Raw genomic sequence first — 15,787 nt, forward strand, 5'->3', positions numbered from 1 at the left:
ACCAGATGGTGGCCTCATGAATACACGCCAACATCTAGTTGCGGGTACAGCAACGTGCAGTAAACCTGGGCAAAGCACTGTGACTATGTGTCCCAGTCCACCCAGCTGTAAATTAGGTACCTCGTTAAGATGAGAGAGCCACAATATACGCGGTGCATACTCCCAGGGAGTTGGGATTGATGATACGATGTGACGCTGAGGTTGACATCCAATGATCGAGGGAAACAAATACCTGCGCCTTGAGCAAACAATAGCTGCATGGATATGTGCGCTAGTTAAATGAATGATAACAACGACAAAACCGCCAGCGTCACATCAGTCACCAGACGATAGGGCGGCCATTACGTCATCTAGGAATGAGTGAGTTTAGTTTTACGCCGCACTCAGCAGTATTCCAACTATATGGCGGTGGTCTGTAAATAATCGAGTCTGGATCAGACAATTCAGTGATAAACAACATGAGTATCGACCTGCGCAATTGGCAACAGATGACATGTGTCAACCAAGTCAGCGAGACTGACCATAGTCTCCTCTTATGGCAAGCATGGGTTGCTGGGCCCTCTTACCGTCAATGAACAAACCAAACATACGTTATCATTTCATTTATCGTATGTTACGTTGTCTCCCCATGTGGTGACAGATGCTTGAGCATCGATGATCAAACTCCGTCTTGTAAGGTTTTTTCACTTGTATAATAGTCTGACATGTGGGAGAATATCCCTAAAGGATGCAAGTCTTTACGATGCCCTAAAACGCCGCAGCCCATAGGCAAAATTAGAATGATGACACACCTAGCATCCACTGTCATTGTTCTGGGATAGCAAAAGGGACGCAACTGCGTAACAAATCTGGTGATTTAACAACAAAGTTGAAACCCGACATGACATGAGGTTTGGTTCCTTTCAGCCTTCGTTGTAAACATGGGCAATACTGAGTTAAAATCATTTTGTCTTTGTTGTGAACAAGGCAGCGATAAATCATGGTTCACTGCAAAATCGTGATGTCTACTCCAGCAGGACGCATGGCAGAGCTGAACCGTTCTGCAGATGCATGGGGTCTTCTCTGTAAACCTTTGGAAATGTGGCTATTGTCAAGGTTTGGCTGATCGTGGCTCTGGGATGTGATATATTCTCGAGGGCAGCGACGCTGCAACAAAAGACATGATGAAGAGGTAGCTGTGGGCATGGTGCAAATCAAGGTGGGCAGGAAAGCTACAACATAAGACATGGGGAAAACTAGCTAGATGCATTGAGAACGTCATGGAAGACAGTGGGGCTGCAACATTAGACATGGAGAATAACTAGGTAGGTGAAGGGGAAACGTCTTGGAGGACAGAAAGGCTACAACATAAAGCATGGGGAGAACTAGGTGGATTCAGGGTAAATGTCGTGGAGGACAGAGAGGCTACAACATCAGACATGCAGAATAAATATTTTTGTGCGAGGGAAACGTCACGGGGGACACAGAGACTACAATACAAGACTAACAGGTGTGTGCAAGAGGAACCACATTTAGCTAAAGGACGGACGATAACTCCGTGGGTGCAACAACATATGACACGTCATGGAGGTGGGAAAGAGTGAAGGAGGGGAAACCAGAGAGGATATATCCCATAGGAGGTTAGTGGCTAGGGATGGGTGAGTGAGTGAGTGTGTTTAGTTTTACTCCGCACTCGCCAATATTCCAGCCATATGGCGGTGGTCTATAAGGAATCGAGTTTAGACCAGACAATCCAGCGACCAACTACATGAGCACCGATCTGGGCAAATGGGAACCGATGACATGTGTCAACCAAGTCAGCGAGCCTGACCACACGATCCCGGTAGTCGCCTCTTACGACAAGCATAGTCACCTTTTATGGCAAGCATGGGTTGCTGAAGGCCTATTGTACCCCGGACCTTCACGGGTATATTGGGGATGGTAACGTGTGGGAGATGTTAAATATGTCTGTGGGGAACATTATTGTGGGTGTCCTGGATCGTTAGTAGCTCTATACAAGTGTTATTGAAACAGACTGGAACCTTCTTTGATCTACGACTTCCGTGACTATACTTTGCCTGTTATACTCAGTCAAAAGAGAAACTTCACAAAATGTAATTTTTAAACACAATGAATAATTTTTCTCTGATGATACATCAATTTATCCGAAATGGGATGCCTATCTTTCGATTCTAGAAAAAACGTTAGCAAAACCCACTCAAACCCATCCATTCATCGTGCAAATGACGTTAGTGCCAAATTTGGTTTTGCACGTGCAGTTAATCACGTGATCTTCGCATCGAAGTTTTCTTCATTTGCACGTGTTTGCATTGGCCTCAAGAACGTGAACGTGCCGTTGGCATGTTGCAAGCGGGGAGATCAGTTATTGACGTCGCAAGAACAATGGGATGCAGCCATCGTACTGTGTATGACTTGCGAGGTCGTCTACAACAAAGTGGCACCACTTCTGATCGCCCAAGGTCGGGTCGTTCACGTGTGACGTCACGAGCAGAAGACCGTCAAATCGTCCTACGTCACCTACGTAACAGATTTCTGTCGGCTACGCAAACCAGGGCTGAGATGTTTATAGGTCGACGGTCCTCACAGACCATTCGAAATCGGTTGCGGGCTGCCAGTCTCCATTCTCGATATCCATATCGTGGACCAATATTTACGCCGTTTCATCAACGTCAACGTCTGCTGTGGGCCCAACGTCACCTCCGTCGTCTTTAGCAATGAATCCTGAATTACCCTTAGATTCGCGGACGGCAGGCATAGAGTTTGGAGACAACGTTGTGAACGGTATGCCCAATGTTAGGGGCGGAAGTTGCACGATGTGGGGTGCTATCTGCGTTCCCGACTTCTGGTGATCCGTGGAAACCTCACAGCTGCTGCTTACCGCGACCAGGTTCTCACCCCTGAACTCGTTCCTTTCATGGCGGCTAATGGCCCAGATCTGCAGTTCCAACATGGTAATGCTCGGCCGCATACCGCGTTGTTGACACGAAATTTCCTACAAAACGCTGGAATCAATGTCATGGCCTATCCATCGAGGTCCCCTGACCTTAATCCAATAGAGCACGTTTGGGGTGCGCTAGGGAGAAGGCTTCGTGGTCTTGGAAACCAACCTCAGAATTTCCAGGAACTTGGCGGTGCCTTGCAAGAGCAATGACGCAGAATCCACAACCACGTGTTCACAAGCATCAGGCAGTCGATGAGGAGCCGGTGTTTGGCAGTGATGAATGCGTGAGGCGACCATACACGATACTGAACTGAGAAATTTCGAATTCTTATTCTTGTGACTTGACATTCTGCATACCCGTGTTTGCGAACGGCGGTGTAGCCTAATGGAACTGATTGTGGCACTGTCAGTGTATCGAGTACATCACACAGATCTCAGCAATGAAATAATAACAACTGAACCATCTTACCATCTTTCATGGTGATCTGAAGAAAGAATGTGAAGTTTCATTTTTGACTCATTATACTACAGTCGATAGAAGCAGAACTACCTAGACTGAGTTCTGACGGACGTCGGACAGAATACTCCAGGAAGATGCGGTCAATCTGCTGCAGGTCATTTCCCACGGACGACGTTCGCCGGAAGGGGCGGGGCTCACTGTCAGACAAGGACCCTCCGCTGTGACCCCCACTGGAGACACAATGTCGTCCTCGACTCAGGAAGTAACATATGACGCCTATCGTGATGACCACCATGACGGCACCGCCAACTGCACATCCCAGAATCACGGTGTTGCTGTCAACAACAGTTACTGTCATCATCATCGTCATCATCATCATCATCATCATCATCATCATCATCATCATCACCACCACCACCACCACCACCACCACCACCATCACCACCACCATCACCATCATCATCATCATCATCATCATCATCATCATCAGGTAGCATGGAACCCAACTGGCGACACAGCACATGTAGCACTTGACTCACCTGACGACACAGCACAGGTAGCACGGAACTCACCTGACAACACAGCAGTACTGGTCATCGCTCGGGCCGCAGCAGCTGTTGGCGCATTGGATGTGGTCACGGTGAGAGAGCTCAGTGCCGCTAGTCTTTGTGCGACACAATATACTCCCCGTCTCTGAAAATACACAGCCATAAACATCTACATTACTATCCCCCCGGCATGTAATCGACGCCTCGTCTGTCCGTCCGTCCGTCCGTCCGTCCGTAATCATTTTGTTTCCGGAGCATAACTCAGAAACCGTTCAGTATTTTTCTGCAAAACTTGGTAGGTATACCAACCAGAAGCTGTACTGGTGCCTTTTGCTAGTTACAGGTTTTTGTGATTTCTTAGTTTCTCGGTTTCATTGAGTTGAGCTAGTTCACACTTACGATGCAAGAGTCTTCACTGCCAATGCGGTACTGCCACATAGATTCTATTCAAACTAGCGTCAGCCACGTGAACAACAAGTACCATCTTGAAACAAACCACGACCTTCCAGTACACAAGGAGACGGGGAAACTCTGTATTCAACGTTATTGCAGTGTTACACATCATCAGTGTGAAGATCGATCTACGGTATTGATCATGCTCTTGCGACAAGCAAGGGTTGGTCAAGACCACTTCTACCGGATCTTCATGTGTCAAATTACTCATGTCTAATGACAGATCACATGTGTCACCTACGTATTACTGTAGGTTACTATAAATGATGTGCATGCACAACAGGAGCAACACCAAGACTGGGTTTACACTTCCGACGATCTTCCTCGCAAATTGTTCCTGGGACGTATGCGTCATGTCAAGCTCATTGTCCGGCATCGTCTGTCCCCGCATCCCCCTTCCCCACCCCTTCTCCTCGCACAGAATCAATAGTCAGCGGATTGTACTTCACCACCGTGTTTATTTCGATGTTTTGCAAGGACAACACGGTTTACCTTTATATCATTTCGTATTCTGTAAGATGAAACACGTGACATGTTGAAAAACGTGTTCTAGGTACAAGAAGTACAAAGAAACAGACTAATGTAAAAATGCTTCTTTGATCATGATGCATCAAAACACATTCGTATGTCGTGTTTTTTCCTAGCATAAATTGCGTCTGGTGAACTGTACGTCAGATACCTTCGCTTATGAACGAGACGCTTTGAACTTACCCCCTCATCAAACCGCCATATAAATGAATACTGTTGAATGTTGCATTAAACCAAACTCCCTCACTCCGTCATGGACCAACAGTTTCACCATAGGTGAGGTGAGGTGAGGCAAAATGGAGTTAAACGTCGTACTTGAGCATATTTCGCTCAGATGAGTGAGTACGTGTGGCTGCTTGTACTAGCCCAGATTTAAGCAAATTTTATAATCTCTTTTGGTACGACGCGGCCGGAGATTGAACCCGCGACCTTCCGCTCTCCCAGTTATCGCTCTAATCACTTCGCCACGAATGTGGTCTTTTTCATATAGGCTACCCTGAAAAAATAATGCCAATGATGATAAGTTTGGAAATTTAACAGGCGCTTTACGACGTAATGCGTATTTTGCACACGGTTCAGTTATGCAATTTCTTGATTGATCGTAAGAGGGGCGTTAGGGTTGGAATCTGAAATTGGCCAGAGGTTGTAGGGGATGAATTTCGGCACGGTTTAGTAGGTACTAGATTTGCTGGTTCTTACGATTTTTTTTCATGGTTTATTTATGTTAGTATCAGATGGTTATGGGGGACAATATACGACTTAAAGTACAGTCGAAATGCTAGAAAAATTCTGTTAAACTTTTATTTACAATTCAGAGATATTGCAGTTACTTAAATAACGAATATCACTTTAAGAAACATCTACCATCTACCTATATAACAAACAAAACATCTACCTAATGCAGACCGAGGGAATTAATTTTGAGATATGTCCAAAAATGTGTTTTTACATATGAAAATATCACAACGCTAGAAAAATAAGGAGTAGTGGAACGTTATTTGATACAGACATTAACTGCCTGTATTATGTCATCAAGCTGCACGGCCTGTCGACAGGTGAAATTGACACCCGAGCACACGCTCGGAAGAGGGGTCATCTCAGCAGATTCTTGTCGTGATGTTGAAAATGTGTACGTTTAGTACACGCATTGATTTTGTTAGGGAACATGTGATATCCACAACAGGATAATGCATTTCGCACACCAACAAAAACTATAAATATATTTACGCATATGTGTCTGTGTCTGTGTTTTGAGGAAAATATGAATTATTGTGCATTAGATAGAATCCCACTAATTGTGTTTTTATTTGGATTGTAGAAATGTGTATCGTTTATATGCATGTTTTGAATGTCAACCGTATATATAATTAAATTTGGTTTAAACATAAGAAGAAAGAAAGAAGAGAGCAATGCAACTATGTCATTGCCTGGAGTGGAAAATTTTGCGTAACTCTTATCAAAACAAATGCAGGGTTGCCTGCACATCACGTAAATGTTGTTCTACCTTTTGAGAAGTAGACTCTTCCACAAATATATATTTTGTATTCCTCCACAGTGGAGTTACAACAAGAAGGGAACATGCGTTAAAATACCAATACCATGATCAGTCACATAAGTCATTCAAATACACCATCATCAGTAGTGACTGATAATCCAGTCACAGAATAAATGTAATTTCACCAAGTGTCCAACTGCTTCTAGAAACTGCAGCACAGTTTTTTTGTCCAGTTGCAAGGTGCAGTTTTAGTCTCTCAATTCGTGCATCTATGTCCCTGTCAGTACATGCAAACGTTTTGCATCTGTTCCAACACTTGCTGATGTCCGATCAGTTTTGCAGGTTGGCGTTGCATCAAAACAGACATGGTCAGGGAAGAGTGATGTTCCATAGTGTCATGCACAAGTCGTTGTCTACACGTGCAATGTGAGGACGCATGCTGAAATACCATTCGAGGGCTTGACGGTACAGCGGCACGTTAGGAGAATGTACGTTGCAAAACAGAACTAACATAACGCCATGAAGACCGTCGTATAACCTCAGCCGTCACATGATATATTCCGACAAGCATCACGAGATAGAAGATTGTAATGTTTAAATACACGATGTTTTAAGGTTTTTTGCTCAGTTGGAAATGTTTACTGAAATGTGTTACTGGCCATTTAGCAGTAAGAGGAGGTCCCGCGATGGGCTATTTTCATATACATTTGCGTGCTGGCTTTTTGTCCATTATAGATTCACCTACGGAAATACAAATTGTAAATTTGAATGGTCAGCCCGCCTTGATTTCTGTGGAAGTGGCCATTTCCTCAAAATACTAAAACCGATGACCCCCATTTGACGTTCCTCCGTCATCAGAACGGTAGTGTAGATTAGTGGTTAAAGTGTTCCCCCGTGATGCCCAAGACCAGTGTTCGATTCCCCACATGGTAAATTGGATGTTAGCATCTCCTAAATCAGTTATCACAATCATCTTGACAGAACATTTTAATGAAATAAGTACATGATAATTTCAAAGCTTTCCACTTTTACTGTTGACAGGCAACTGCACTTATGCTTGAATAAAATTAATAGAGGGTATTTAGAAATTTGATTTAAATGTTCAAACTCCAATACTAACTGTATCAATTTTAGTCGAAAATATAAACCTCAAAAGCACCAGGAATTAGTTTTACCACATTTAAACTAATTAATGAATAAATGACTGGAAGAAAATGATATATCAGATATCAGATAATTTTTCTATTACTATGAAAGTGTCAGATATCGTTTCATTTATTGATTTGATTTTTTGGGGGTAAAGAAATAGAATTGTTTGAAATAATTGGACAACTATGTTTTCTAGGTAACTCTAAAGCTATCAGTTTTAACCGCAGAATGTAAGCTATTTTGATTCATGCTAGATTTATCGACAATCGTTGGCATCTGAAGGATGGTGTAAATTCATCTACGGCCCATGCAGGTAGCAAAAGTCCTTATGGTCTCTAGTATGGTGATCTAGTTTCAGCCGACTTGTAGCCCCCATTCTGTGTTTAGACATGTGAAGAAATATCTCGTCATGTTACTATTGTTTGTTGTAAGATATTCATATCGTTTATGGTTGCCAGTATTTGGATGGGGAATGAAGTATAGTACTGTCATATTGTTTAAGGATTTCACCCACGGATGACTACCGACTGTAGAAAATACGCTGATCAATACACAATATGTGTAAAATTAGTTCGTTTACTTAAATTATTGTTTGATCATGTAACTGACATCTGCATTGACTCCAGGAGTCATTAGAATTTAAGAAAATCGTGCAAATAACACCATATAACTTAACTCCACTGTACTTTTCTTACAATATTAGGAAACTCAACATACTACACGAGCAAATACGTCATGGGGTGATCAGATTGAGTCACGACCTGTACAGAGATGGGCTAATCACAGACCCACACTTCGCATGTGATAGCCCACACGAGAATGCTCATCATTATGTCATAGGGTGTTGTTCATGTTCAAACGTAAGTATTCAAAATGGCTGTGATTGTAATTCAGTGATTACATTATATGTCCTGTTAAAGCCAACATGGAACCCAACGCATTTATAATCAAGTTCAGATGTGATTATAAAATTAAACGTTGTTTAAGGTTCTGTTATTTAGGGATTTCAGAATTTATTTAACACTTCAACTTCTTTATTGTGAATAACCTGATGAAAGAGCAAGTATATACATCGAACCGCCGTGTTATTCACAATAAAAAGCTGACGTCCACCATCTCTCTATCATAGGCATTCTACTTCTAAATGCCCTTCTTTTGACGCTTTTGCTAGGTTAAAGTTCAATATGCCTGCCATGCCCTCCACGACTGGCAGCAACAACCACCCTTGCCACGACCTTCAACCACAGGTCAAAGGTCACAGGAAACAATCCCATGTAGATCTTACTCGCTCCCGGAGCAAAACAATCCCCGTTGTTGACACTTTTCCCCCACTGATTAGTCCGGGGTATACAGTGACTCTACATGTCGGACATCAGTCAAGCGGAAACGATCTCAAACTTGTAAATATCTCGCGGCAAAGAAACGCTCACTTTTCCGAAACGCAGTGATGCGTTGGTGACCTGACGTTGAGGACAACTTCCTCGAGAGCTTTCCACTATTGTCAAATACTACACAACGATGTTATTGTGAAACGAATGCAGCTGGTCTGCTTCCCATTTCATTGTGTATTGCCGTCATCCATGTCATCATTTGGGGGGTTACTGATGCGTTCGAACAATGGTCGTATTATGAGTATGAAGTTTAAAAATGAAGCGTAAACAGTAAACAGTAAACAGTAAACAGCAAACATTTCCCATTTTCCCAAGATCCAGCTTTACCTCAACCATGCACAGTGTGATCATATTTGTACACCCCTCTACATGAGCAATTTCTAGACAAGAAGAGAGAAGTATACTCAAAGAAAAGAGATTGTGATATGTACTTATCCAGACAGCATCATAGCTAAATTAACCACCTTACCTTCAGCTAGATCCAGTAGAATAAGACCGAACAGGAGAAGAAATGCGCTCAGTCTGTTTGATACAGCCATTTGGAAAATCTTCCACTCTTAATTATTCAAATGTTTTAGAACGCACCATACACAATGACACGAGGGTAGACAGACGGCTTTCAAAAGCGCAGCTAAACCTGCGGGTGTGAGGTGATTCGCCGATGTGAAGGTCATTCAAAAGCCGGGTGACTGAGTGGCTATCATTGACTGTGTCCGAAAACTGCCCATCAGTGTGTAATCCAGATCGTTTCGGCTCCTGCCGATGTAGCTATCTGTCCAATCTGTTATCACCCCACAGGCAACCACAGAATATGACAAACAACAAAGGCAAACATATGGTGTTGGGTGTCTAGTCCCTGTATACGCGCTTGTGTTCCACTGAAACATACTCACCAAACCATGACCTAGCCCAGAGCTCGTGCAACCATGATCTCACCCAGATGCTCTGCAACCGAAGCATCACATATACATACTCTAGTGCAGCCATGACCTTGCCCACAGCTCGTACAACCGATGTTTCACATATACACTCATGCAACCAAGGTTTCACACATACATTGGTGCAACCATGACCTCGCCCAGAGCTTGTGCAACCAAGGCTTCACATATACATTCGTGCTACCACGATTTCTCAAAACCACGGTTCCACATATGGACCCTCATGCAACCAGTATCTTACATATGTACACTCGTGCAACCACGATTCCACAATAAGCTCATGCAACCAAGGGCACACATATGTACACTCGTGCAACCACGATTCCACAATAAGCTCATGCAGCCAAGGCCACAAATATGTATATTCGTGCAACCAAGGCTCTACTTATGTACACTAATGCAACCATGGCTTCACATATATACAATTTTGCAACCAAAGCCTCGCATATGGCACAAGCGTGTATTGTGCAGAGAGAAAGATCATCTAGCGTTGAATTATTACCGGGGATGGGGATTCTTTTTCTCACAGATGTCCAGTTACATTTTGAAAGCTGTTTGCAGGGTTGCTTTCATTTCCGGGCTTGATCGAGTGAGTGAGTTTAGTTTAACGCTGCACTGAGCAATATTTCAGCTCCATGGCGGCGGTCTGTAAATAATCGAGTCTGGACCTGACAATCCTCTGATCAACAGCATGAGCATCGATCTACGCAATTTGGATACGATAGCTTGTGTCGACAAAGTCAGCGAGTCTGACCTTTCGACCATTTAGTTTTAGACACATCATGCTGACTCAAAAGCTGACCACTCCTTGCTGTACCCATTAATGCCGAGCGCCAGACAGGGACGTACCATATTTTTTGGTATGACGTATCCGGGGACTGAAATCGCAATATTCCGTTTCGGGTGGACGCTCTAACCACTACACCACGGAGTCGGTCATCATGACGAGGGACACGGACGCTATACCTAGGGGAGGGGAGGAGGGGTGAGGTGGAATAGAACCTGTGATGAGCAACCTCCTTCCCCAGATCCTTCGCAGAGAAGCATCACAGGTATATACCTAGTATATATACGTGCCGATTTCAGGACATCGCTACATGTTTGCACTAAGCCCTGCGAACCTTCGGGTAGGCATATGTCGGCTAATCATAATATTCCCTCTGTAACGTCTGAAATAGTTGATGACCCACCTTTGGATACTGTGTCCTCGGTCTTATTCATGCTTCGTAAGGCATAACGAGGCATTGTTTTCCCCTTTGTGTGCAGTCTGCAAGCCGATAGCTCACTGTCATGGAGCAGGGCAGGGTAGAGTTCGGTATCTCCTCAAACCAGAGTGTTTAATACGTAATGCGACACTGTTGACAGCTCCTCATGCGGAGAGCGAGACAGTTACATCGGTTGCATTTCCAACTCTCCGTAATCAAAGTTACCCACACAAACCCGCTGATACCTCTTGCTCTTGTCCATCAATGGCTATCTTGAATACTTACAGACCGACACCATGCAGCTGCAATATTGCTAACTATGTCGATGAAAAATGTGGTAAGTTGAATAGACAAATATGAAAGATTTGCTTTCAGTGTTTGCAAAAGCAATATGACGTCGCCTTGTCAAAAAGCAAGGAAACGAGAATGGTAGATTGGAGGGTTTAACAAAAATAAAGGGATAATTTCAATATAAAAATTATATCAAAATAACACTGGATAATCTCAATATCGAAATAATAATCTTAGATATAAGAAATGAAAAAAAATGATGTCTTAAAGGGGCGCAGGTGCAGCTGAAGTGCTTGATGCCTGTCAATCAGTTTTGTAAAAAATATACATTTTACCTTGTTTCATTTTGTTGCTGTTTGTATATTGCAATTATACCTACAATATTGCAGTTACAATTTTGTACCAAACAATCACAATTTACCGGTTTACCTATGGAATAGTGTACCCAGAGAACCACATCTATGTGCAATATGTACCTGTTGCTTGTTTGCTCATTGTATGTAAATATCAAGAAGGAACACTTCAGACATATTGTATTTGTATACACGTTCTGTATCCTCGTGCCATCTCAAAATCAAACACAAAGTATCTTGCATATATATATATCATGTTATGAAATTCAAATCCTCTGCATCACATATGTGAGGTTATTTAATATATATACATTTCTACTGCATCTTTTTTTTGTCACTGCATGTAAAATGTACTATAAGCCTTTATCTTACCTCGCTCATAAATATCGTTTTCTGATGGACCTGAGGGAAAAAGAGCAAAGTGCAAGATTCGAATCGGTTGATTCACATAGGTTGGCTGACTTACCGACCTTGAGGTGGTCGGTAAGGCAACATAAACAAACATCGAGAGTACACCACTGTATCACTTTCCTGATGAATCAAATAGTTTATTTTAAAACATATTTTGATATCAAGTAGTCCAACCGTTTCGTTTTATTCTTATTCTTCATCTTCACAGGTTTGTCTTGCAAAAGATGTAAAATCGGACCGTACAGATAAGGTCTAATATCCATGTGAAACTGACACCAAGGACGTCATATAGTGGTTCAGAATCCATGGTCGCTGGCAAGATGTCAGGTAAAATTTAAGAGGAGGCCATCAGCAATAGGTATACGCGATTCCACCACACGCGATATTCACTGTCTATTCACTGTCGGGTGTTTCTGTGACAGGCGGCAATACAAGTATTTATTGCGATTTTTACAAATATAATGTATAATATATGTATAATTTAAAATCATGGGAGGTGACTTTTAGAAGGCCGTTACTCCTTTATAAAATCCATCTCATCTCCTCATCTCCTCATCACCTCACCTCACCTCACCTCACCTCACCTCAAGGTTTTCGAACTGAATCCTTGTCGGTCGATGTGAGCTTTGGAGATGCCAATTACATGATCCCTAACTTGTGGACTAATGCAAGGATTTTAATTCGCATGAACGGTTGATGGAAATAACGGTAATCCCCTCGCCAGAAAAAGAAACACATCTTTACAATAATCATACACCCAAATGTCGTTACATGTAATTTTCGATCAATTACTAACACCAGCTCTGTGTTCTCCAGTAATGTCGCATTCATTGGCCTTCTTCCGAGGCCAAGGTACAATATTTCGAGTGTAACAAGACTGACAGGTACGCATGTCCTTGCTAATTAGAACATTTCAGTCTGTCGTTCCAGAACATCAATGACAAAATTTCAACTACAGCTGTTTCAAAAGTATCAGAATATTCCTGTAATATTTTACTCGTGAACGTATAGCTAAACTGTATATTTTTAACTGATTTTCAGTAGACAAAGAGAACAAAATGCACACTTGATACACAACATTCGCAATGGTCTGAAAATGATCGAGTCTGAAACAGGCAACCTAGTGCTCAACATAATGAGCATCGATCTATGCAGCAGGTTGGCTGGTTCGTTGTTTAACGGCGCACTCAGACAGATTCAAGCTACATGACCGCGGACTGTAAATATTCGAATCTGGACCAGACAATCCAGTGATCAACAACATGAGCATACATCTACGCAACCGGGATACGGGGACATGATTGTCTCACTCAAGAAAACGAGCTTGACCACCCGATACGGTTAGTGGCCTCTTTGGTGGATGAAGACCCATTCTAACCCTGATGTTCACACGTTGTGGGGAACAGCATGTGATTCTGTTTGATACTTTAGGCACATGCCCACAAGACACACCCACAAATCTCTGAAGGAAGTGGTATCGTGGAAGAAGGAAATGATAACGTGGAATGTAAAACATGTACAATCACTCGTACCTAGAGGGCTATTCTCCATTTTTCTACATTCTAATTTGATTTATGAACTAAGACTGATTTTGCAACCACAGCAATATCAGTTTTTAAAAAAATATTGGGTCTGAGTTATTGACCTAATAATCATGAAAATTAAAAGATAACATGTAAATACAATTTTCTTATGATATAACACCTAAATGTACCATGATTTGTCAATAGCTGTCTATGAAACTTAGTTTGGCATCTGGTTGGTGTTATTTGGAGTAAAATTCCAAATATATGATCCCACAAGCATTAGATTTGTAAAGATACGAAAGGGTGACATGACTGTGGGAGTGTTGTGGCAAATGCATGACACAGTAATATGAAAACGATATTAATCCGTGTGTGTTGTTAAATACTTATCCACAATATGTTTATTACTTTACGCTTTTTAATTTTCATACATTGTATTTGGGCATAGCAGATTTCACGGCAACGGCATAATATGCAAAGGGAAACCACTCCTATATTGTGTAAAAACTAAGATCAGCTGTCCTTGAGTTATTGAAAACGTCAAGACCACTGATAATCTCATGCAGACACCTTTCGTTACTATCCGTTCCTTGATTATCAAAAGGTATGGTGTTCATACTTTTTCCAGCACTGAATCGGGTGAGAACTGTACTTTATGATATCGACTCGATTAGGAATTTGTTCATTACCGCAAATAACGATATTTCTGACGTTAAGTCGATGTTGCATTCTTTCATCCATCCATAAACGGTCTTGTTTCAGGGAAGGGCATATTCTGTTGACTGGACCAACTGCACAAAATGAAGACATAATACTATAGGACTTCACTTAACGTGAGAATCCTTGAGAAAGGCTTTAAAACTAACATTCGGGGGGACCGAACCAAATTGATTGTCAAAACACTTCACTCACTCACTCACCCAACTATTCTGGACGTTGGTATTTGATGGCCGCCTTGTATGCGTATACAATCTGGAACATTCTATGACAATCTCTCACACCACACACGCGTGTTTTGACCTTTTTCCAAAGTGTGTTAATAACACACTGTCGGGTGTAATGAAGATCTGATTTGGGACGGTTTTATATTCAAACTATCCACAAGGTATAATGACCGACAAAATCCTGATTATCACCTAATTGTGTGAATGTAGTTGGTGAGTTATAGATGACTTCAGTAAGACAAGTCCCATTGTCCAATGTTCTACATGTTCTAAAATGGGACCGAGTGATAACACACCTTAAACAAGACTGCCATATGACGAACGGAATCGCCCTGCTTCAAACTTAATGGGGATGTGTGCAGACATAATGTAATTGGACATCAGTTGCAATACGTTTGTACACAGTTTCCACCGGTTCAGCTCCGTTCGCAGACGAAACATGATGGCGTTATGTTCTTATGTTGTGTAAATATTCTTAAAACCAAATGAATTGTTCTTAAAAAGTTTATAGCACATTTCTACTCGGTTCTGAAAGAGCGCAGCGGATTCTCATTAAGTTCCACTGGTTCTGCGTTTATGTGGGTCTCACACTGGTCTTACTATGTCAGCACTGTGTGCATTTCGATATGACACGGTAGGATATACAGACATGCGTTTTTATCATGTTCTCCATTTGGGATAAAAACTTCTGCCTGTGAAACATGAACAAATTTGCAGCTGTCAACTTGCTGAATGCTTATTTCCTGCATTTTTTATTGGAAGAAGAGCAATGGGTTGGTAGAGCATGAAATGAGGAAACGAACAAGAACTTGTTGGGTGAGGCTTTAACCTGAGAGGCCAACAGCTGTGGAACATTTCGTCAACTGACACATTATCTCCGCCTTGATGATCATGAGTCCTACAATTTCTTCAGAATCACCCCACCCATGTTTGATGAAATTCTTGAATGCACCACCCCTTCATTAAATAAGATGTCTTTCATGGTCCACCCTCATTTTTCTGTGGAGGCATGGTGATGTCGATGTTTCCATCATGAAAATGATAAAGGAAATAAGAATTGGCTGGGTACTTAAAGAAATCAAGCCAGGACATGTCTGCTAAACACCACTGCACACACTAGAATCAGAGTGAGAATGTAGTACGAACGGGAAGAA

General features: G+C 42.2%; 1 protein-coding gene across 1 annotated transcript; it reads right to left on the minus strand.

Annotated features, from left to right (window-relative positions):
* Positions 1 to 410: 410 nt before the first annotated feature.
* LOC137296418 (uncharacterized) lies at positions 411 to 9,846 on the minus strand. The gene is made up of 4 exons (XM_067828212.1): positions 9,435 to 9,846; positions 3,974 to 4,094; positions 3,492 to 3,736; positions 411 to 1,146 (listed from the first exon to the last, which is right to left on the minus strand). Exons 1-4 carry the CDS (start codon positions 9,502 to 9,504, stop codon positions 1,091 to 1,093), a joined length of 492 nt encoding a protein of 163 aa, XP_067684313.1. The 5' UTR covers positions 9,505 to 9,846; the 3' UTR covers positions 411 to 1,090.
* Between the last annotated feature and the right edge of the window lie 5,941 nt (positions 9,847 to 15,787).

This window comes from Haliotis asinina, chromosome 9 (assembly GCF_037392515.1).
Source record: "Haliotis asinina isolate JCU_RB_2024 chromosome 9, JCU_Hal_asi_v2, whole genome shotgun sequence".
Lineage (NCBI taxonomy): Eukaryota > Metazoa > Mollusca > Gastropoda > Lepetellida > Haliotidae > Haliotis > Haliotis asinina.